This window comes from Carassius carassius, chromosome 44 (genome assembly GCF_963082965.1).
Source record: "Carassius carassius chromosome 44, fCarCar2.1, whole genome shotgun sequence".
NCBI classification, from domain to species: domain Eukaryota; kingdom Metazoa; phylum Chordata; class Actinopteri; order Cypriniformes; family Cyprinidae; genus Carassius; species Carassius carassius.
Window position 1 is genome coordinate 14,500,204 of NC_081798.1, and position 22,516 is coordinate 14,522,719.

General features: G+C 36.4%; 1 protein-coding gene across 3 annotated transcripts in view; it reads right to left on the minus strand.

The window, feature by feature from the left end:
• The window catches only part of LOC132126809 (polyamine-transporting ATPase 13A3-like), a 39,146-nt gene continuing 16,630 nt past the window's right edge, over positions 1-22,516 (minus strand). Inside the window, exons 5-34 of one of the 3 annotated variants that reach the window (XM_059538321.1) lie at positions 21,174-21,350; positions 20,962-21,032; positions 20,789-20,872; positions 20,612-20,681; positions 20,336-20,470; positions 19,572-19,644; positions 19,209-19,340; positions 16,996-17,178; positions 14,642-14,799; positions 10,942-11,130; positions 10,663-10,724; positions 10,389-10,539; positions 10,158-10,274; positions 10,052-10,078; positions 9,799-9,952; positions 9,581-9,701; positions 9,309-9,433; positions 8,072-8,244; positions 7,700-7,828; positions 7,542-7,621; positions 7,353-7,395; positions 7,147-7,256; positions 6,706-6,802; positions 6,495-6,567; positions 6,106-6,271; positions 5,792-5,973; positions 5,300-5,388; positions 4,966-5,046; positions 3,540-3,632; positions 1-1,458 (exon numbers count right to left, since the gene is read on the minus strand). In XM_059538321.1, the coding sequence (XP_059394304.1) occupies positions 1,267-1,458; positions 3,540-3,632; positions 4,966-5,046; positions 5,300-5,388; positions 5,792-5,973; positions 6,106-6,271; positions 6,495-6,567; positions 6,706-6,802; positions 7,147-7,256; positions 7,353-7,395; positions 7,542-7,621; positions 7,700-7,828; positions 8,072-8,244; positions 9,309-9,433; positions 9,581-9,701; positions 9,799-9,952; positions 10,052-10,078; positions 10,158-10,274; positions 10,389-10,539; positions 10,663-10,724; positions 10,942-11,130; positions 14,642-14,799; positions 16,996-17,178; positions 19,209-19,340; positions 19,572-19,644; positions 20,336-20,470; positions 20,612-20,681; positions 20,789-20,872; positions 20,962-21,032; positions 21,174-21,350 (3,537 nt within the window). In that variant the 3' untranslated portion in view covers positions 1-1,266. Of the gene's footprint in view, positions 1,459-3,539; positions 3,633-4,534; positions 4,745-4,965; positions 5,047-5,299; positions 5,389-5,791; positions 5,974-6,105; positions 6,272-6,494; positions 6,568-6,705; positions 6,803-7,146; positions 7,257-7,352; positions 7,396-7,541; positions 7,622-7,699; positions 7,829-8,071; positions 8,245-9,308; positions 9,434-9,580; positions 9,702-9,798; positions 9,953-10,051; positions 10,079-10,157; positions 10,275-10,388; positions 10,540-10,662; positions 10,725-10,941; positions 11,131-14,641; positions 14,800-16,995; positions 17,179-19,208; positions 19,341-19,571; positions 19,645-20,335; positions 20,471-20,611; positions 20,682-20,788; positions 20,873-20,961; positions 21,033-21,173; positions 21,351-22,516 lie in introns of those variants that run through there. The other 2 variants (XM_059538322.1, XM_059538323.1) reach the window with 2 other exon arrangements.

Genomic DNA, 22,516 nt, shown 5'->3' on the forward strand with positions numbered 1-22,516 from the left:
TTCAAAAACCAAACAAATAAACCAAAAAAGATACACTGAGACAAGCCTGCAAAAGTTAGGGACAGTTGAACTGCACTGCATACATTATGCAAGTAAAACATATTTGGAAGAAGGAAAGGGATCATCTGCAACATTTCGAACCTTCAGATTTTTTGGAAAAGTTGCTTTTTTTCATAGATTAGCAGCAAAACCGTTAAGAAGTCATGCACAAGTAATACTGTCATCTGGCCAATTTTGAGTGATTTCATTGGGAGCATGATTTGATCTGGATTGAAAAATTTGAAAATACAATTTTCAGATAGTCCCCATTTCAAACAAACACTCCAGTTTAAAGCTCTATCATTTGTACATTTTCCTAATGAATGTGCCCTAAATTTCTATGTGAACAATCAATGCACCAAGAGCCCCTTCCAGCCGATTCCCAATCTAACTCTTAGAAATGCCTCATTGCAAATATGATGATGCTGAATAAACCAGGACTTGTGACACCGTTTTCAACAAAAATTGGTAAAAAGTTTCAGGATGGACCAAAGCAAAACCTATCACTGGACACTGCGTTGGGAGAGGTGAACAAAACACAAATGACTTTCACAATGTTTAGCCTTCCTCACTTCATCACCCTACCCCGATTCTTCCATGGGAAGAGATATGAAAAGTAAAGATCGTGTAATTCTATATATCTAAAACGAGCTGGCTGGTAATGAAGCTGGATCGTGGATTCTGTGAGCCACTAAAGTTTGGTTTGTTCTGCATGCAGCGATGGTTTAAAAGCGTTCGCATGCAGCCCCTGCCGCGCAGCCTGTGGAGATGATGCGCTACAGACTACATAACAGGACATCGCTTGAAATCCAGTGAAGAGCTGATATCCGTAAGAGAGCCACCAGGTCCATGAAATCATGGAGAAGGTGATGTAAAGAGCCACATTTGGTAGAGTTCAATCATTTTGCGGTCTACTTGATGTCTTAAGGGGATAGCGGTGACAAACCGAATTCCCGTGTGGGCGGGTCTTCCACAGTTCCCAGCCTGCGAGCCCCGCCCACTAAAAAAATAATCTTGAGCAGCAGAAAAAAAAAGAAGAAGAAAAAAAAAGAAAAATCAAAGAAGAGAGACGATGAATCACCTCAAGATATCTTTGAGGTGCTAATACAAACTCTCCTTTGCAGGTTTTTTGGTGTCTTTCGTATCTCTTTTAACAAAATCAATTCATTTGTTTAAAGGTATCCCTGGTGGTTTAGACATGCGGTAATGAGTGTGTCGGTGGTAACGCTAGGAAACGGCCTCAATCTGGTAGGAGCAGTCATCCGCATGAGGGGAGGGTTTGGCTTCAGTAGTGCTCTTAGGTTTGGGAGGCCAGTCGGGATCCACGCTCAGCTCTTGGGCCAGGTGCATGTACCGAGCCTTGGGCACTTTTTTCTGCCAGCAGCAGAGCCATTTCGTTCCAAACATGTCTATTCCTCCCTATAGACACACACACACACACACACCGGCCAGGGGGGAAGTGGAGAGGAGATAACAAGAAGTCTGTTTTATCATTTCCTTCAAAGGACACAATCCAAACCTGTGATGGAAACACTAAGCTAGAACAAAATAAGAGGATATATTCATTTTCATATGCAGAAACAAAGTCAGAGCCTTTGGTCTGTCCGTACAGTATGTCATGCCTCTGAGCACATGCAAGGATAACAACTCTTTATGCTTATTAAAATTAATACCAAAATGCTTCCTTTAGCTACTTTTGAAGCTCAAATGTCATTAAAAAAGAATGTTCCGGGTTCAAATCCATAGCATGCTGACAGTTACCACAGAAAATTATTCTGAGTTTTTAAAACAAGCAAAAGTTGTGTATAAAGTAATGCACCATATGAGTATATAGGGTAGGCCACTGCACCAGGATAAATATTAAAAATAAATTCAATTATAAAATTGGAAACATTGTGTGTCAAAACTCTTCATCAAGCTAATGTAGTAAAATATGAACAAGTTAAATCACCTGTTGGCATATTTTATTATGAAAGGATTAATACAAGTGCTTCAACAAAGTGACGAACAATGCATTTCATTTTGTGAAGCCATCTGAAGGCCCAGCTCCACGGACTTCCATTGCAACTGCATTACTGTAAACAATTTTTGCTTATTTTTACATTCTAGTCAAAATTATTTTTAGTGGTAATTAAAGGCAGGCCACAGATACTGTCGATAAAGCTCGCTTTAAACCCAGAACGTTCCTTTAAAGGAATATTCCAGGTTATGTACAATTTAAGGTCTATAATAGCTTAATGATTATTATTTTATAACTTTCTCTATATCCATGGTGTTATTAATAATTAAAACTGAAACTACAAAAAATAATTTTATTAAACTGTCAAATAAAAAAAGTGACAATAGCACAACACAGAACTACTTAAACTTCAATTAAAATGAAGAACTGAAAAAAAAAATTAAGATAAAATTTTAAATATATGAAAAGTATATAGTATTTTTTTAAAAACACGTTTAACATGTGCTTTTTTCAGATGCAGCCAGAAGTTTATCCAACTAGAAAAGTAATCAGACTTTAAAAAGATGATTCGAGCAAGTAAAAATGACTGCCTGTGAAAATCAGCAGACCAGACTCGTTTTGAACCCTGAACATTCATTTAAAGGAAAAATCTGAGTTATTTGGCCTTTAATGTCTATGACTTTACATTCAAAAGTTAGGAATTGATCAGTTTTTTTGTTGTTGTTTTTTTTTTTAAGTCTCACCAAGGGTGCATTTATTTGATTAAAAAAAAAAAAATTACTGTAAAAATAGTAATATTCTGAAATATTATTATGGTTTTAAACAACGGTTCTAGTAATGGTTTAAATACATGTAATGTATTCCTGGTGACAACGAATGGAAGTTTCAAATGCAAAAAATGCGGAAATAAAAAGATATTAATATATATAAAAAATAAATAAAAAAAAACTTTCGAACATGACACCAGAAATGGGACTTTTCTTAGAAGACTAGTTACATAGTACTGCAAACTCTACATAAGATCCACAAAACCAATAGTTCCTTCACAAAATCAGAAACTTCTTCACATAGACATTAAGTTGCAAACAACTCGGAAAGTTCCTTTAATCAAACCAGATGCTTAAATCAACACACAAAACACAATGTATCAGAACATTAGTGCACGTTTTGCGATTCACCGAGTTAGACAATAAACATTGCTCTGTTTGGCACATACCTGCACCGTCACTGTAGTTTAAACAGATGCAGAGCTTACACATGTATGCAGTAGATGCCACTACAGAAGCAGCATTAGAGGAAAATGAGGGGGAAGTGGGGGAATCGTAAGTCCCCAGAGCATGACAAAACAAGAGTCCCAACAGGGGGCACTAGAGAGCGTTCAGAGAAATCATGTTGGCGCATGCAAGGCCAAACGTTTAGACAGGGTGCTGCGTGAGAGAGAGGGAGAGAGAAGAGGAGGAAGGAAAGGGGGAAAAGGGTGAAAGTGGACACCAGGAAGTGAAAAGGCAACGGTGAACAGAAGTGTCAGATTTTTCCCAACCTGTGGTGTCGGGCCTGCAGGGGAGATGCCATAGCTGCCCTGCTTGTCTCTGCTGAACACATGCTTCCATAAGATGACGTCAAGCACGACAGTCTAAAGAATATCGCAGTGGGACGGAAAGAATGGAGAAAGCTACGGATCACATTGCTATCAAAAGATTCATGGTCATCATTTGTTTCTGCTTTTTCCTTGTCAAGAGCAAAACTAAATACATTTCTTGAAAGGGCAGCGGTTTTTTGCATTGGGTGTTAGTTTAAGGAAAACAGTGGAGGCAAGAGAATTACGTTATTCTGCATTAAAAGTCATCAGTTCATTGGCAATGAACGTACAGCGAGATCACAGGGATCCCACCGACTGGCTGTTGTTGTCTAGTGTTCTACTGATCGACAGGTGAGAGAGAACGGCGTGACCTGTAGTTAGCACCAGGAAGTCATCGGGATCTAAAAAGGCGAAGCAACAGCCACTATGCAACTAAGAAGATTGCTGGCACTTCTTAATCAGGGTGAGGAGCTTTTGCACAAAGAAGACAAGAATAATTTGACTCTTTCTTTGGGATTTAGAGGCAGAAGGAGCTGCTGATGGAATCAGACATGCTATACAAAACATAGCCTGGCTGTACAGGGTCCAGTATAAATGCTGCTTCATTATCCTGTGGATCAGCCTCAGCAGAGTGGAATTAACTTCTGTACAGGGATGGGAATCATTACAAATTCTGCCTTCTTATTTTTCATTAACGATTCGTTTAGTGCTGTTAGCTACTGATTGTAATATTGTCATACCATATACATATTTTGAATTGATTTACATTTATATTTGGGTGAACTTATTTATAGGCAATGTTTAATAGTTAACCATACGAATTACAAATAATATAAATTATAAAAAAGAGCAACTTATTACAACAAAAACCAGATTATTAATTCAGCAATTACGACAAATAACTGTTTTATATATATATATATATATATATATATATATATATATATATATATGTATGTATCACATAGTTATAGTTAAATAATAAAAGATATATTATAAAAAATGGAACTGGCTTTGAATATGCACCAGCTTTTTGATTCCCACCCCTTTTTGTGTGTCTTTCTGTATATCTCCATCAAATACACTTGAGAGTTTTAATTGGGTTACATCAAGAGCGTTGTGTTATGACCCTGGATGAAGGGTCCACTACATTTGACAGTCACATCCTATAAGAAAAAGTATCATCCATAATATAGTGCTGTACATTCACACACACACACATACATACATATATATATATATATATATATATATGAGCTAACAATACAACTATATAGTGATTTAATTCTCCGACATTGATTTAAACAAAATGACCACCAGATTATTTTCATGTGAATATCCACAACTAATAAGGTGGCAGATGTAATAGCCAGATGTTCGCTCTTACCTCGATGAAGACAGACACCAGGGTGTTCCCCAGCACGATGAGCACCACAGACACACGCCAGCTCAAAGGAACACATACAATCTGAGGAGAAGGTAGACAATGTGATGAACATCTTAAAACATAGACTACCGTTCAAAGGTCAGTAGGATGTTTTTTAAAGAAATTAATACTTTCAACTACAATCCATTAAACTGATCAAAAGTGACAATACTTTTATAATATTAGAGAATAATATATTTTAATATTGTAAGATTTCTTTTTCAAATGTTGTTCTTCTCAACTTCAACATTAGACACTTATCTCTGAACATAGGCCAGATATTATCGTTTCATACCTCTAAAAATTCATAAATTCCAGAGATTGGGACAAACATGATGAAAAACAGGAAAACGATGAGAATTAAAGCAGAGAGTACAAACGGCCCTGAAAGAAGAAGAGGGAAAAGAAAACAGACAACCAGAAAAACGAGTTAGTAGTAAAGCAGGTTTGCGTTTCCTCTGTTTTCAAGACCATGTCAGACAAGAACAATTTAATTTCAATATGCATATATTACAATGACATCACTTACATTTCAATTCTAGAAAATAAAAATCCAAAAAATTTGAAAAATCTAAATAAATACCTAAATGAACCGCACAAAACTATCAAGATGCAGAGATATAACGTTCAGTGGGAAATGTTCAAAACGTACTCGAACCTTTCTTTGCAATTCCAAATGCATCAAATAGAATATAAAAAAGTGTGAGGGATTTTAAAACTTTTTAAAAAATGTTTTTTTGTCACATTGCACTGTGAATGCATCAGGTTGAAAAAGGTTCATCCTTACAGTTCTTGTAGCTGGGCTGGCGGAAAGGTTTTCCTTTGGAGAAAACAATGGCAACAATGAGGTACTGAAAAGAGGAGACGAAGAAGAGAGTAGTGTTCACATCGTTCATGATTGTTTCTTCAGTCTCTTCTTCTTCTTCAGTGGAGTTATCCATGTGATGTGGAGCAGAGCAGTTGTAGAAACTGTGAATTCAAGAAAAGAAGAAGAAAAAAGACCGGAGATGATGTAAGATTATACCATTTTTTTTATACAATTCAGGTTAAGTATGAAAACAATATGAAACTGTTTAAGTATCACTGATGCACTGTACTCACTCTGGTTCTGAGTACCAGTCCAATTCTTGGATCAAGAGGAAGGCCATGATCTGGAAACCCAGGCAAATGAAAATCTGGGTCAGAACTGAGAAGAGGAGAGGACCTGAGACGAGACCGGAGGGAGGTCTTTGGGCGACAAGCTCCTTCCATGCAGAATTCAAACTCACTGGAAGCAAATCAAAGAATTTACAGAAAATGTACTTATAAATAATCAATTAAATACATCAGTTTTCATGAGCTCAATGTCTTAGTGTTCAATCTACATGCTTTCTGACAAAATGAAATCAGAATATTTACTTTATTTTATTGCATATCATTCTCAAGATATCGTTTGTAGCCATTAAGATCAATTTAAACTGAATAGGAAAGACATTACAGATCATACTCACTAGTGAAGACAATTAAAAGAATGATAGCCATATCGATGAAGAGAAACTGGAAGTCGCCCAGGTTGCTGCCAATCTGAAATGCATTATTAACCGATCAGAGCTGCAGAAGCAATCTCAGCATGAACTAATGACCTTCTGTCACTCGCAAGCACAGAAAGATGTATAATAATTAACTATAAGAAGTAGTTTAGTGAATGACAGGGGAACTTACGGAGTAGAGAAGGGCGACACTGAGGCATTGAATAATACTGTACAGAGCCATGAACTTAAACACACAGAAGGAGGTGATGAGAGCCGCTCTGCCCTCCCTGTGGAGAAACAACACGTGTGAGGGACAGGACGTTTTGTGAAAAGAACATTTGTCTTACTTTTATTTTGGCATAAAAAAGTGCCTTTAATGGTTTTGTTTATAAATAAGTTAATGTGGAGCAGAATTTATTATAAATTTATATTTTGAGTTGCCTTTGCCAAAGGAATTGTTAACATGTTAATGCAGGATGTCACATGTTTTTGGGTTTCTGATGTCAACATTTTTTTATGCATTTGTCGGAAATGTCTGGAAATGTTACTGTTTTGCAATGAATTTAGTCTGAAAACATAATTTTTCTTGATGGGGCTGAAACAGAGCTCTGCTGTGGTGCGGTTAGGACACCTGATCAGATTGGGCACGCAGGTGATGCTGGGAGTCGTGGAGGTAAATGGAGAAGCCACTGAAGCCTCCAGCTCTGATAGAGAGATCCCAGCATGAGCTCTCTTCAGTGCCTGAGGACACAACAGACAGACATCAGCTACACATGACACTTTCAGAATCGTTAGAGACACAAATAAACCTTGAAAATAAAACTGAAGGTCTCTCACCCCACAGTCGTTCGCGCCGTCTCCACACATTCCAACAAAATAGCTGCAGAAGAGAGAGGGACAAAAAGTTTAGCAAGGGTTAACTTCTGGGTAATACTTTGTAAAACCCCAAGTATACACCAATGATTACTACTCTAAATAGACCTGTGAATGGAGCTCTCATGGAGTGTGTGTGTGTTTAATACTCACTCTACACTTTCTAATGTCTCAACAAGCTGAGTCTTCTGGTCGGGGGCCATCCTTGCAAACACGGTTCCATGAAGCACCAGCTACATCAACAACCAGAACACAATAAATACCATATATAATACAACCCATGGGTATACACATCTTAAACTTTTTTGTACCTTCTGTAGCAGGTCCGGGAAATGTTCAGTAATCACAGCAAATGATTTGCCGCTCATGGCAAAGTGATACTGTTCCTGAGGTTTCATCTCATCCACAGAATCCCCATCTTCCATAATAATCTCCATCTCCTGCCAAAGAACACAAGTACAGAGAGATGCTTAAGATAATGCTTCTTGAGATTTATTTAGCTGATTACCAAAGATTAAGCAAGTGTATTTCCATTGCATGTATCGTACTGCAACAGTGATTTTGCTAGGTATCTGAAAACGGTGTCAACATGCCACAAATAGTGGTGACTGATCTCAAACAGTTTTAACCTAGAACATTAAAAGCAGCAGAGACTGGGTCTGGCCAGTAGATGGCACACTGACCTCTAATTTGGTGGGCTTGTTCGAGAGTTTGCTGGGTTTGTCGGCGTAGTGCCAGGTGATCTTAGCAGCCTGGCCGTCTTTAGGGGGCAGAGCATCTGCAATAATGACTCGGTCTTGTGGCTGAATCATGCCGCAGTCTCGTGCCACGGAGATGGCTGTCAGCATGTTGTCACCTACACAAGAGATAAAGAAAAGATTTAAAAAACAAGAAAAAAAAACCCTGACTTTTTGACTATTCAATATACCGGTAAAAAGGCACTTTTTAATTAGTCAGTGGACAGAGATGATGGCTGGGGTCTGGCAATGACCCAATGCTCCTCATGATTGTAAGAGTAGATCATGTACAAACTCAATCTGCTTACATTCACAATGCTGCATTCAGCCTAAACTTTGGAGCGCTTGGCTGGTAATCTGGAGAGCTGAGAACCTTATTAGAGGAGATTCCAGGAATACCCAATGATTTAATCTACAAAGCTCCCAGACTCCTCTCTGCCTGCGGCTGGTCACCCTAAACTCCCTTCCATTTTCAAACAACATGGGCATATTCAGCTCTTTTCATATTCAGAAACTATCCTTCAAAAACTTAAATTCTTTTTAATGGTACTGTATAACCACATAAAATATATGTTAATAGCCATGTTCAAAAATTCAAATTGACCATTGACCATTTGGAAAGAATATTCAGGAACTAAAAAGTTACCCTATTATGGATTTCTGAAAATTACCTTTCATGCAGTGTGTAACAGCTCTCTGTGAATAAAACCATCCTGCATTGACCGTCAACATGAAACATTATTATATTGCCCACCCATATGTTGGTCTTTTCTGTTGCTCTACATGAAAATGCAAATTCATTCTTTGCCGCTAGGTGCCGTTTTACTCAAAGCAGCACTGCGTTCACAAACGCTGCTTTATCAGGCATGATGAAGTGAAAATTGCAGATTAAAGAAACGCAAAGGAGGGGTTTGGAAAAATTAATCGTTGAGTGAATTATATGGGAGTCGTTGACCAAATAAGGTAAATAAATTAATATTATGAGACAATGGAAGTGTTTTTTGCCCTTGTATGCATGTCAACTTGTTGGGGACTCCCAAAACCAAAATTTAAAAACCCTTTAATTATCCATAATAGGGGCACTTTAAACTCACAGGTTTTCTGAACTAGCATGGATGCAGGCCTAAATAAATTAATAATCACCAGTAGGACATATAGAGCAAAGAAGTGATGTTTTCTGTACCTGTGACCATAACGGTGCGTATGTTGGCACGTCGTAGATCTTCCAGCACACCTGGAGTTTCTGTTTTCAGCTTGTTCTGCATGATGATCAAACCCAGAAAATCCATATTTTTCTCAATTTGATCCCTGTAGAGGAAGAGAGACCAAATATAGTTAGACATTAATCCAGAGCACAACATGGTAAAAGTTCAAGCATAACGTTGTAAATGATTTTGTATAAGACCTTAATATTTAATAGAAGTGCCAGTAAAAAAAAAAAAGCTACATCTTTACCGGTTAATGTTCTGCACTTTATGAAATGTAAGTTTGGATTCCAGCCGTCTGTGTGCCAGCGCGATGACCCGGAAGCCCTGTTTGGTGTAGTCCTCCAGAACCTCTGCAAAATCTTCTGGTACTGTGGTGCATTGTGAGGAAAAAATACTTGAATCCAACACTATTTTGAAACTCAAAAAAGATAAGATATTAATAACCGATTGGATTTTTTCACTAACCTGTTTCTTTCTTACACAGGCTTGCCACGACCTCTGGAGCTCCTTTCAGATAGGCGTCCATTCGTCTCTCTCCGATCTGTCGGACAACCACGCTCATTCTCTGCAGAGCAGAGGAGAAGGAGAACTGCCGCACGATACCAATCATATATGACGCCTGCAGCATAAAAAAAACAAAACAACAGATAGTATGTAAACACCCATATATGTCCATAAAATACATAAATGAAATACAAATAATAGCCATTGTACATACCGAGAGCTCATAGAGTTCAGAGAGTTCCTGCAAAGAAACAGCAAGATATCAGAACAATGTTTTAAAAACAAATAATCTGGATTGTAATAAGCAGAGAAATGCTCACCAGGTCCTGTTCAGGTGATATGACTGGAGGCGGCAGAAGCTGACTGGGTGGTTTTACGTAAGTGAGTTCAATGCGGTCATGGTGAGCCGTCTCCTCTTCTGTAGCTTCCACCAAAATCTGAAGACCACAGATAGAGAGATTGACACCAAAATAAATAAAAACAAGTACAACTTGTTCCAAAACTTGAAAGAGAAGATTAAAAACGGTCCTTCTGTCACAGCAGACACTGACCCAGCCTGTGGCCTCGAACATCTTGAGGTCTAGTGGATCTCCAGAGAGCTGACCCTCAATCTTGGTGAGGGAGTGACAGGTGGCCATGCAGGACACAAACTTGGTTGTTACTAAGCTCTTATCATCTGCTTTTTCTTCTGAATGGTGGAATCTAGGGAAGAGAGATTCTTTGGTCAGAAAAGACAATTAAATGCCTGCAGTGATAATTAAAAAAAACAACTGAGAATGTTCTTTTAATCCATTTAATCATTATTTTATATAGTTATGATCATACCTGCCATCTTCTGCTCGTTGAATTCCCCACATGTCCAAGCCATCTTCTGTGAGGGTGCCGGTCTGAAATGATGCAGTAATAATAAATAATTTAATTATGTATTACCTAAAAATTAACACTGCATAATATTAGACAATGAGGTTCCAAAATGTCAACACAATTTACCCTAGTTTTATGAAAAATTAGCTGAAAGTTGTTTTTAAAAGACATTCATAACATTTGATTTCTGATTAATTCAGGTTTCACTAAAAGAAAAGGACTTCAGTGTCCCATGTTTACCTTGTCAAAGCACACCAGGTTCAGCTGCCCACAGATGTTGATTCTTTGTGGGCTGATGGAGAATATCCCCACTTTCTTGAGGCGCCGCTGAGCATAGACAATGCCAGCTGTCATGGCTGCCGGCAGTGCAGGGGGCACTGTGATAGTAATGATGTCCAGAGACTTGACTATTATTTCCTTAACTGGTTCCTGCAGGATACACACCATACCAGTGAAGGGCACATTTTCCACACTATACTTTTACTCTGTTAATTTATTGAACAAGTACAATTGAACAATTTCATATTCTGCTCAAAGCTACATCCTATATCCACAAAATGAGATCTGTAACCTACAGTTAAGGTCAAAAGTTTAAATCCTGCTTTCAGAATCTGCAAAATGTTAATTATTTTACCAAAATAAGAGGGATTATACAAAATGCATGCTTCTGTTTATTTAGTACTGACCTGAATAAGATATGTCACATAAAAGATGTTATAGTACATATAGTCCAGAAGAGAAAATAATAGTTTTAATTTATAAAAAAAAAACCCTGTACAAAAGTTTGCATCCACTTGATTCTTAATACTGTGCTGTTATCTGAATGATCCACAGCTGTGTGTTTTTTTTATTGTTTTGTTTAGTGAGTCCCTTGTTTGTCTTGAACAGTTAAACTGCCTGCCGTTCTTCAGAAAAATCCTTCAGGTCCCAAAAATTATTTGGTTTTGCAGCATTTTTGCAGCATTCTTTCCAACAATGACTGTCTGATTTTGAGATCCATCCTTTCACACTAAGGAAAACTGAGGGACTCATATGTAACTACCGTATTTTTCTGACTATAAGTCGCACCTGAGTATAAGTCCCATCAGTCCAAAAATACGTCATGACGAGGAAAAAAAACATAGGTCGCACCGGACTATAAGTCGCATTTATTTAGACCCAAGAACCAAGAGTAAACATTACCGTCTACAGCCGCGAGAGGGCGCTATATGCTGCTTAGTGTAGACTACAGGAGCACCGTACAGCATCTCTGGCAGCATAGAGCGCCCTCTGGCGGCTGTAGACGGTAATGTTTTCTTTTAGTTCATTTCTCTTGGTTCATGTCAAATTAATTTTGATAAATAAGTCGCACCTGACTATAAGTCGCAGGACCAGCCAAACTATGAAAAAAAGTGCAACTTCTAGCTGGAAAATACGGTATTACAGAAGGTTTAAATGCTCCAGAAGAAAAACCATACATTAAAAGTGATTTTTGAAAAACACTTTTGACCACAACATTGGGCCAAGTCCCAAAACACGAGTAGCCAATCTGCAGTAAGGGGGCGTGTCTTGTAATGACAAAGAGAAGAAAGCGCTCAATTTGAGAGCACAGGAGGAATATTAGTAGATCGTCTATAGATAAAGAGGGATGACCAGGGTTGGGGAGTAATGGAATACATGTAACGGCGTTTCGTAATCAGGATACAAAAATCCAGTAACTGTTATCCGTCATAATCAGATTATAGTCACATTTTGAAAAAAGGGGGAATACTTTCAGGATTACAATGGTTTCATTTAAAACTAAATAAATCAGCATTTTGGCATAATAACACTATATTAAGCGTAGCTTGATAAATGATTAATGACGCACTAGATGTCTGTATAGTCCTTTACATATATATTAATTCAGGGCTGTGAAATTCTTAATAAATGTTGTTGTTTTAAAAAAAATAATATTTGACCTTGAAGTAATCCAGAAGTAATCCAAAAGTAATCAGTTACATTACTTTCATTTTGTGGTACTTGGATTATGTTACTGAATACTTTTTTTATGAAGTAATTAGTAACTGTAACGGAATACATTTTTAAAGTAACCCTCCCAAGCCTGGAGATGACAGATTAAAAAAAAAAATTGTCAGAGAAACAAAACATTACAAAGAGGCAAGAGAGGTAGGACCCGCTTAAATATCGGAGCAGCCTTCCACTGGTGAAGAGAACTCAAGGAGAGGGAAAGGCCTGAATTTAGATGCCAAGGTTGAGTTGTTTTTACTTCTTGATAGTCGAGTAACATTGATTTTATTTTTTCACACAACTTATCCTTGTTGGCTTTTGTTTGAATATGCTTGTGTGTCATCTTTACTTGTTTCCTGTGATCATCGTTGCCATGGTTGGGTACATACGTGTGGGGCGGGGATTTCAAAATAGGGGCGAGGTCTTGTCGGGGTACGTGTGTGTTTGTTTTGATGCTTTCAAATATCAACATCGTTTGGCAGAAATCGAAAGAAAATAAATAATTAAACCCTGAAAAAAACAACACTATGTAACAAAAAAAAAAAAAAAAAAAAAAAAAAAAAAAAACAGAACACAGCTGTGTTTCATTCAGGTAACAACGCGTATTAATCATGAATGAATCAAGTATGAATCAAGGGGATGAAAAACTTTTTTGACTGTTTTTTTATAAATTCAACTTATTTTCATTTGTGAACTATACGTAAACATCTTTTATGTGAAATACCGTATTCAGGTCAGTACTAAATAAACAGTAGCATGCATTTTGTATGATCCCTCTTATTTTGGTCAAATAATTAACATTTTGCATCTAAAAAAAAAATAGAATATTGTGAAAAAGTTAATTTTTGTAACTTATTTCAAAAAGTGAAACCTTCATGAATTCTAGATTTATTAGATATGAAGTAAAACATTTCAAAAGGTTTTTTTTTTTTTTTTGATGATTAGAGCTTACAGCTCATGAAAGTCAAAAATCCAGTAACTCAAAATATTAGAATATTTACATTTGAGTGTCATTAAATGACCATCCCTACAGTATAAATTCCAGGTATCTCTTGTTCTTTGAGACCAATAATGGGGAAGACTGCTGACTTGGCAGTGGTCCAGAAGACAATCATTGACACCCTCCACAAAAAGGGGTGGCTGTTCACAGAGTGCTATATCAAAGCATGTCAAATGCAAAGTTGTCTGGAAGGGAAAAAAATGGGTAGGAAAAGGTGCACAATCAAGAGGGATGACAGCAAGCTTGAGAATACTGTCAAGCAAAGCCGATTCAAACACTTGGGAGAGCTTCACAAGGAGTGGACTGAAGCTGGAGTCAGTGCATCAAGAGTCACGACATTTAGAACACTTTATGCTTCCATCTGCTGACAAGCTTTATAGAGATGCTGATTTCCTTTCCCAGCAGGACTTTAGCACCTGCCCACAGAGCCAAAACCATTTTCAAAAGGTTTGCTGACCATGATATTACTGTGCTTGATTGGCCAGTCAACATGCCTGACCGGAACCCCATATGGAATCTATGTGATATTTTTAAGAGAAAGATGAGAAACAGTCGATCCAACAATACAGACGAGCTAAAGGCTTCCATAGTGCCTCAGCAGTGCCACAGGCTGATCGCTTCCATGCCACATCACACTGATGCTGGAGTATTGAGTGCATAAATTAACATAATTCAAAGAACTTGAGCTTTTCTGTTTTGCAAATCCTTTTTTTGATCTTAGGATATATTCTCATATTTTGAGATACTGGATTTTTGTCTTTCAAAACAAAAACTTTTTAAATGTTTTACTTTATATGTAATGAATCTAGAATAAATGAAATTTTCACTTTTTGTTTTTTTACGAGGTTTTTTACGATATTTACATTTTTTTTAGATGCACCTGTACATGCAAGCGGGATTGATGTCACAAAAATGTTGCTATTTCTTTAAAGACAGTAAAAAAAAAAAAACCTGATTTATGATTTTCATGACCAAAGAATAGACAAAGACGATGCTGGCAATGGCCACCAAGCACAGCAGGAACAGGTAGGCATCCCGGTACAGCTTAAAATCTGTGGGTTTTGGGTACAGGATAGAGCGGATCAGCTGCCCTTTAGCAGTGCTAAAACCTAGAAAAGAAAAACACAAACACATACTTTATATATGTTCTTTTTCATGAATATATGATTTACCTGAAGAATGAAAGCTGTATCATACCCTTGGAAAATTATGAGCTACATCACCACTTATCGGGTGTGACCATACACTTAGCACACGAAATGAGACAAAATGCAGATACTTGGTTCACTAGAACGTGACAATATTTTAAAACTATTTTTACGACATTTTCAAAATTGACAAAATATGTCTTTTAATTACAAAAAGTAAAACAATGCAGTTGTATTTAGAAATATTTTAACTAATCTAGGGCTGTAACTAATGATTATTTTGACAACTGAGTAATCAGATTTTTTTTAGTAACACAAACAGACCTAAGTGAAAACCAGGCTTTAGTATGACTATTTATATATAAACTAACGATGAGGCAATAATAGTTGGCTCAAATAAAATCAAGAAAAATTACGACTGTATTGAACAACACTGTTAAAAAACAATGTAATATGCCTATACATAATATGAACATAACCAACCTAAGTACATTATGTATTAAAACAAATACCTGCAGAGGGCACCAAAGGCCTGGTGACGTTTCACTTTAAAGCGTGATTAAACAATGTTTAAATCCATTACATTTTAATATTTGGCCACAGGCAGAAATGTTTATTTTGAAATCGCGATGGTTTATAAATGATTTACATTACAAATCTAGTGAGATAATGTAAACTGTTTTTCCAAATGACGTTAAGCAATTCAAATCAGTATCAACAAACTCATCTTTTAATGCAGAGGAAATGCAGAAGATTCATTGGAAGTGGCATTTAGATGTATTACACTGTTTAGTGCAGGACAAGAATGCATTTAACCTGCAGTTACAAATGCATGAATAATGTTTTGATATACAAGACATAAAATGTTGAATACTCATTTGAAATGATAAGAAATTAATTATTTAAAAAAATCAAAAGATACTTTAAATGTGAAATTAAAATGGCCAGTATGTGTCAGCAAGTCACTGTTAATAAGTGAGTCATTGCGACTGAACCGAATCATTTAAACGGTTGATTCATTCAGGAACGAAACACTGTCACGTTGCTCAGAGACGCAAAACTGTGCTTTGGTGGCTGTGTTTGGAATTATTTTCTGTTGTAAAAATAGAGCTAAAAAAGGCAATATGGTGTCTAAAACGCAAGTCTCTTAATTAACTTGTTTACTGAACTGTTATATATATGTATGTATTTCTGCCCCTATATCTTCAATTTTGTGATCATTCTAAATGCATTTTAGGAGACTGAATCACACAGTGAAAGAACGCACTATAAATGCGCGCGCACGTCATTAAAACAAAAATAGCACACTCCTCACCACGGTCTTTTTAGCTAATTTGTGCAAAACCTCTTGCTAAAATGTCAAAGCTTCATTTTAACCACCAATGCAACGATGCAATTATTTAGCTTACCTCTACATTCTTGCGAAGGGTTGATGTTTTGTCGAGATTTTATAAGCTGCTAGTTTGGTCTTCCTAGGCAAGTACAGCTCACACTGCATAATAGAGCATACATATGGCCATGGGTTCACTTCATTTCCTTCGAGTTCAACTTCAGAATATGACGGGGTTTCGTTTTCAGCGGTGTCTGCACCACTAACGCCTGTTTTGTCCGTCTGCATCTTTCTTGTGATTTTAGCCCCAGTTTGCCCTCCTGCCCATTATGCCGTAGTTTCCAGGGAGCGATTTATTTTATTTATTTTTTTACTCAGTAATTAATGTGTTTTAAAATGTAGCGAAGTACAATACTTCAAACAAAATATACTTAAGTAAAAGTAAAATTACAGATTTAAAAAATTACTTTAAAAAGTATTAGTACACAGAAAAGCTACTCAATTACAGTAACGCGAGTAAATGTAATTCGTTACTTTCCACCTCTGTTGGCTAGTAATGTTAGTTTGGTTCAGAGTGAAAGCTGCTCCTTTCATACCATTGGTAGGTGACCTAATGGACTCGAAAGTGAGATCAATCCACAAGATTTTTTTTTATTTTTTGTAATGTACGAATTTCTTTTTTTTTTTTTTTTACTACACGCGCCAGAAATCCAGCATGGTGCTGGAGAGCTTTAAGCCCTGAACACATCAAAAGACAACTTCAGTGACAAAAAGGTGTCAGACAAAGTATGTAAAATTTAGCTTAAAATGTAGTCCTTGCATCTAACCTGTCCGGACCACCACGGCTTTGACCATTTCTCCCGTGTAGTAGCGGGTCTGTATTACGTTTGTGCCACAGAAGAGTGTGTGTCTCTTGTGTTCCTCTGTGCTGTAAATGGTGTCTCCATCCCCACCCTTCTTGTCCCGTTGAGGGTTTGGAAGGTCAGTCTTTGTTACCGGAACACTCTCACCTGAATATATAAAATGAGAGAAGAGTACACAAAACATTTTTTATTTTATTCACAATAACAATATGCTCAAGCAAACCAAAAAAAAGAACAGACAATAATATGCCATTAATAATGACAAAGCACAACATAAACATGAAATTTGTAGCACCACAAGTGGTGGTTTAGTGTAAGTGGTGGTTCGCCATATTGAATTGTTAGAACTTTTTCACAAAACTTAGGGATGCCCATTATAATGAATTTAAATAATTATTGCATTTTAATATATTTAGCATGAAATAATGTCTTACATCTATCTTAAACCAAGCATTTTGTCATGTCCCGAGGCACTTCACTGAATTTGTACTTAGAAAATGATTAACAAAATGTGCAAAGTGTCTGTGATTTTTGGCAACAATGTAAGCATTTATTTGTGTTCCTTTCTTGTAAAAAAAACCACAGACTTTAAAGTTATGTCCCTCAGTCTGAATTAAACCCCGTCACACTAACCATTCTACTCCCATAATAATTTAGACTCCACTCATATGTGACACTATTCACAAAAATGACATCATTCAGATCTCTTTAATAGTGGTGCAGAAAATGTTTAGTAGTATCATACTTTTTATTCATATTTTTGAGGTGTGTTAAAATATGTCATGGAGGGTACTGTCAAACATAACATGGCTATTGTTCCTATAACAGCTCATTTTTATCAGCTCTTTTGTCTTTGGGTTGTTATATCTCTCACAGATTTTAGCTTGTTCTAAATTAGTCACAGATAAAGTAGCACAGTAAAGATTACATTTATATGAATGTATTAGTGAGAGAGATTGAGTGTGTGAATTAATTCTACCTGGCAGCATCTCTCTACTAGTAGTGAAGCTGTGCGATTTAGTTATTAAGAAATATATGCTTGAACGTTTCAGTTCCTAAGTTATTTTATTGAGAACAGTGCTGACAATACGTTTCTGAGCTTAATGATGGTGTGTGAGAGATCAGCATGTGACGTACGAGCCACTGTCTGTAGCAAAATGTTATGTGTGTGCGTTAAAGTCCAGCAACCCATTAGATCAGAATGTCGATTAACTTACCTCTACAATAAGCTGTTTAAAACAATTTCAATTTCAAGCATCCAGTAATATAATCACACATATTGTGGAGTGCTTTCAGAGTATGTATGTATTTGTCATTTTAACTGTTTGAAAACGGAGCAAGAATGTGGAAGTCCTTCAAAGATTTCTTATCCTGTTGCGCCCCCTATAGGTCAACGTCAAGCTTAAAGCGTCATGACAGATTAAAGTCGACTAGTCAGTGCAACCCCTAGTTATCAGGGACACATGAGCAGTAGGTACATGTTTGTTTTATAACAATTTCTGTGTAAAATCCTTTTTGAATCAATCCCATTTCGTCAGTTTAAGGGGTTGGTAAAAAAGGTGTCTAAAGCTGAAAAAATAATGAAGGGTCTTTAATGCCTGAGGTGGGAAATTGTGATTTTTTTTTGGAGGTTTGGTATGTCACATTAATCACTTTTTTTCACCTGAAAGTGAAAGTTTATGCAAGTAAAATATATTTATTTTTTGTTTGAATAATTTTAAGAGTAATATTCATGTTGTTTAGAAATAAATAAATATCTACCTTATTTTTCCTGTAATAGTGTGCACAGCCATTTATAAATTTAATGTGTCTGGCTACCAGTGTCATCCGCTTCCAGCTATTTTTGGCTGTACAAAACAATTCATTTTGCTACTTGATACTGCGAACTAGGTGTTTTTTTAACATAAAATTTATGAAATATATTTCTAAATAATTATTATGAAAACAGGTTTACAGTTTACTGCACTTTATTCTTCTCGTAATTCCCCCACAGTGGCTAATGAACCAGAAGTCTCATACATGCACAGAAAACGGCTTACTTCTGCTATGAAAAATAAAGTGGATAAGTTTATATATTTGAACTATTTTTGAGAAATCATTAGGAATATATGATTTTTCCCCAAATCGACCCTCTCTGATCAACTTTTATGACATCACATCTGGATGCAGCCAATCACCTGTAAGCATGCTCTCATTAACAATGCAGGTTCCACAGACGAGCACTGCATCACAGGGCATGATGGTCCCGTTGCTGGGGATGACGATGACATCGCCAGGGACCAAGTCTGTGGACAGGGCTTCCTCTGTTTCTGTACAGCCAAAACAGAAGACACAGAGAGAGAGAGAGAGAGGTGAAATAAAACCAGTCTGTCTCAGCAGATCACTTATTACCCATGTTTCCCTGCACAGGATAGCTGACTCATTGTGACTTTAGGAACTGCGCCAGGCTCCCTGATGCAGGCAATCCAGACCTGCAGCGGCGCCGTCATTACATATACTTAGATCTACTGCAAAAGCATATTCCCCACTCTAAGCCGTACCGTTTTCGCCCCTGTAGACTGTAACTCGAACAGTACTGTGTGCTGCCACCATGTCGTGTAGCATTACATATTGCTGTAAAACAAAACAAAACAATGTGTCCATGTGAAGCACAAATAAACATTTTCCTGACCAGGCAGCACAGATAATCAAATAGGAATATAAAAGTACACACATTAACTGATTACAGTTACCTCAGTTATGCAATCAGAAATTTAGCATCAACAACCTTGGATACGGCCCTATGTTTGATAACTCTAAAATACAACATTTTACTGATATTTTTGTAGAAATAACAGAGAATCATAATAGCCATATTAGTGTTACAATGTTACAGTAAATGTGTTTGTTATTCTAAAACTAGAAAATGTTATTAAAATGTATTAACTTTTGCTTAGAAAATGAGTGACTGATTATTTATTTATTATTTTATTTGACTTAAGTTTTTATTACAACATTTTATAATTATTAGATTATTATTATTATTATTATTATTATTGTTTACTTAATTGTGATATTATACCGCGGTTTACATGACCACGTCCGTTTTCGGCTTAAGAACGTGCATGTAAACGCGCTCATTGACTTGTCTGTATTGGTCAACATCTCACAAACCAGTCAGTCATTCCAAACTGTAAAAATTTTATAAAAATGTAAAAAGTAAAAAGTTCCTAGTGACCTATATTACTAACTATTCCATTGCGCTCAAAATACAGCAGTACGTAAATGTAATGTTTTTATGTTTTAAATGGTTTTACTGGCTTACCTTTTTAATAGTATAGAGAGAGGTAGCTATTGATATGACGGACATGAAAATTATGGCCATTGCGTAGTAATAGTATTCATCACTACACCACAGGATAACACTGAAGAGCTGGAAGATGTAGAAAGGATTGAGGACCTGAGAAGGAGAGAGAAAGATAGAGACAAGCATCAGTTTGTTTATTTCAAGTTCCTGAGAAGACATATTCACCACAGCAGAGTCAGCAGTGCTGTGTCAAACTGATCTTCAGCCGGGGTCAGTTTCACATTTCACTCATACCTCTTTAATTAGCAGCTTGAAAAGAGAAGGCACTTTCACGTCCATTTCATTGAGTCCGAAAAAAAATCTCCTAAAAAAAAGAGAATGAAAAAAAGTCAACTTTATTGTTGAGCCCAGCAATTAACATTCAATTCCAGATACAGCGTCAGATGAACACAACAAATTCAAAAGTTTCACCTGTACTCCTGCTGGTTTTTGTTGAGCCCGGCGCTGTGCTTTGAGTGTACAGATGAGCAGGTCATGCTCATATCTTCCAGGCCTCTGTAGAACAGTGAAGTTTTAGGGACCCACAGAGCAGAATTTACACAAAACATCAGATTCAGATTATAAATGGGTATATGCTTCCTTACGTCAATACTTCAAAGTTCTGAATGGAGTCGTTCCAAAAGTATTTAGTGCTGTGGAGGGTAAAATAACGTGTCTGTAATACAAAAGAGAAAGAAAAAGATATTTACCCACTCACCGATAAAGCTTAACTATATGGTTTGCAAATACCAGTATTTGTGGAAATGCAGAATTGAACTATATGGGAAGAATGGGATGGATTTGAGGCAGTTGATACCGGCACATGCTGGTCCTCTGGATTCCTGGTGATTTTCCCAGGGGCGGAGTCAGAGGGGTTGTGGGTGTGGTCATTGGCCTGAGGGGAGGCGGTTTGAGAGGCCTGGTTGTCGTAAGGGTCCTTCCCAGGAGCCAGCATTATCCGAATCCTGGCTCGAAACCAGCGCTTGAACTCATCCTATGGACAAACACAGAAACAGATTATCCGCAAACACATACTGTACCGTTACACACCAACATTAAAGAACTCTTATCATTCATGTTACAACACAAACAGATTTACAACACACCACTGAACTATAATTATGACTGGCAGCCATTCACACATGATCTGCTTCAGAGTTGAGGGTTATCTACCACTGAACAACAGGACATCTGGAGTATTATGTAATTCTTAAAGTCTATTAAGTCTTGATACTAAAATCCTAAAGAATATCAAGGTGAAGCATTTGAAATACCAAATATTGTTATTAAACTCTCCTATATGAAATCAGGCAAAAGATGTGCACTGACAAAGCGAAAGGTATGAAATTTCATGCGAAGGTGCATTTAATTCTTGTATTAACATGAAAAAAAGTTTTGTATAGTTTTACTATACATGATAATTCATTAGGGCATTCAATTTGTTTATTCATTGTTTAGGGAAATTCCTGTCTTTTTATTTAACTAATTTTTTTTAAATGTAATAATATTTATAAAACAGAATAAAAATGTATAGAGTGCTCAATATACAAAAGAGTGTACAGTACAGACCAAAAGTTTGGAAACATTATTTTTAATGCTTTTGAAAGAAAGCGTTCATCAAGCCTGCATTTATTTGATCAAAAATACAGAAAAAACAGTAATATTGTAAAATATTATTACAACGTAAAATAAGTTTCCTATTTTAATATACTTAAAAAAAATAATTTATTCCTGTAATGCAAAGCTGGATTTTCAGCATCATTACTCCAGCCTTCAGTGTCACATGTAACATCCAGTCTATCACATGATCATTTAGAAATCATTCTAATATTCTGATTTATTATGAGTGTTGGAAACAGTTCTGCTGTCTCATATATTTGATGAATAAAAGGTTAAAAAGAACTGCATTTATTTTAAAAAAAAAATAATTCTAATAATATATATTCTAATAATATATTTTCTTTACTATCACTTTTTATCAATTTAACACATCCTTGCTGAATAAAAGTATTGATTTTATTTAAAAAAAAGAAAAAAAGAAAAAAAATTACTGACCCCAAATTACTGACCATAGTGTATATTGTTATTACAAAATATTTATATTTTAAAAACATAGCTTCATTTTCTTTTTTTTTTTACTTTTTATTCATCAAAGTATCC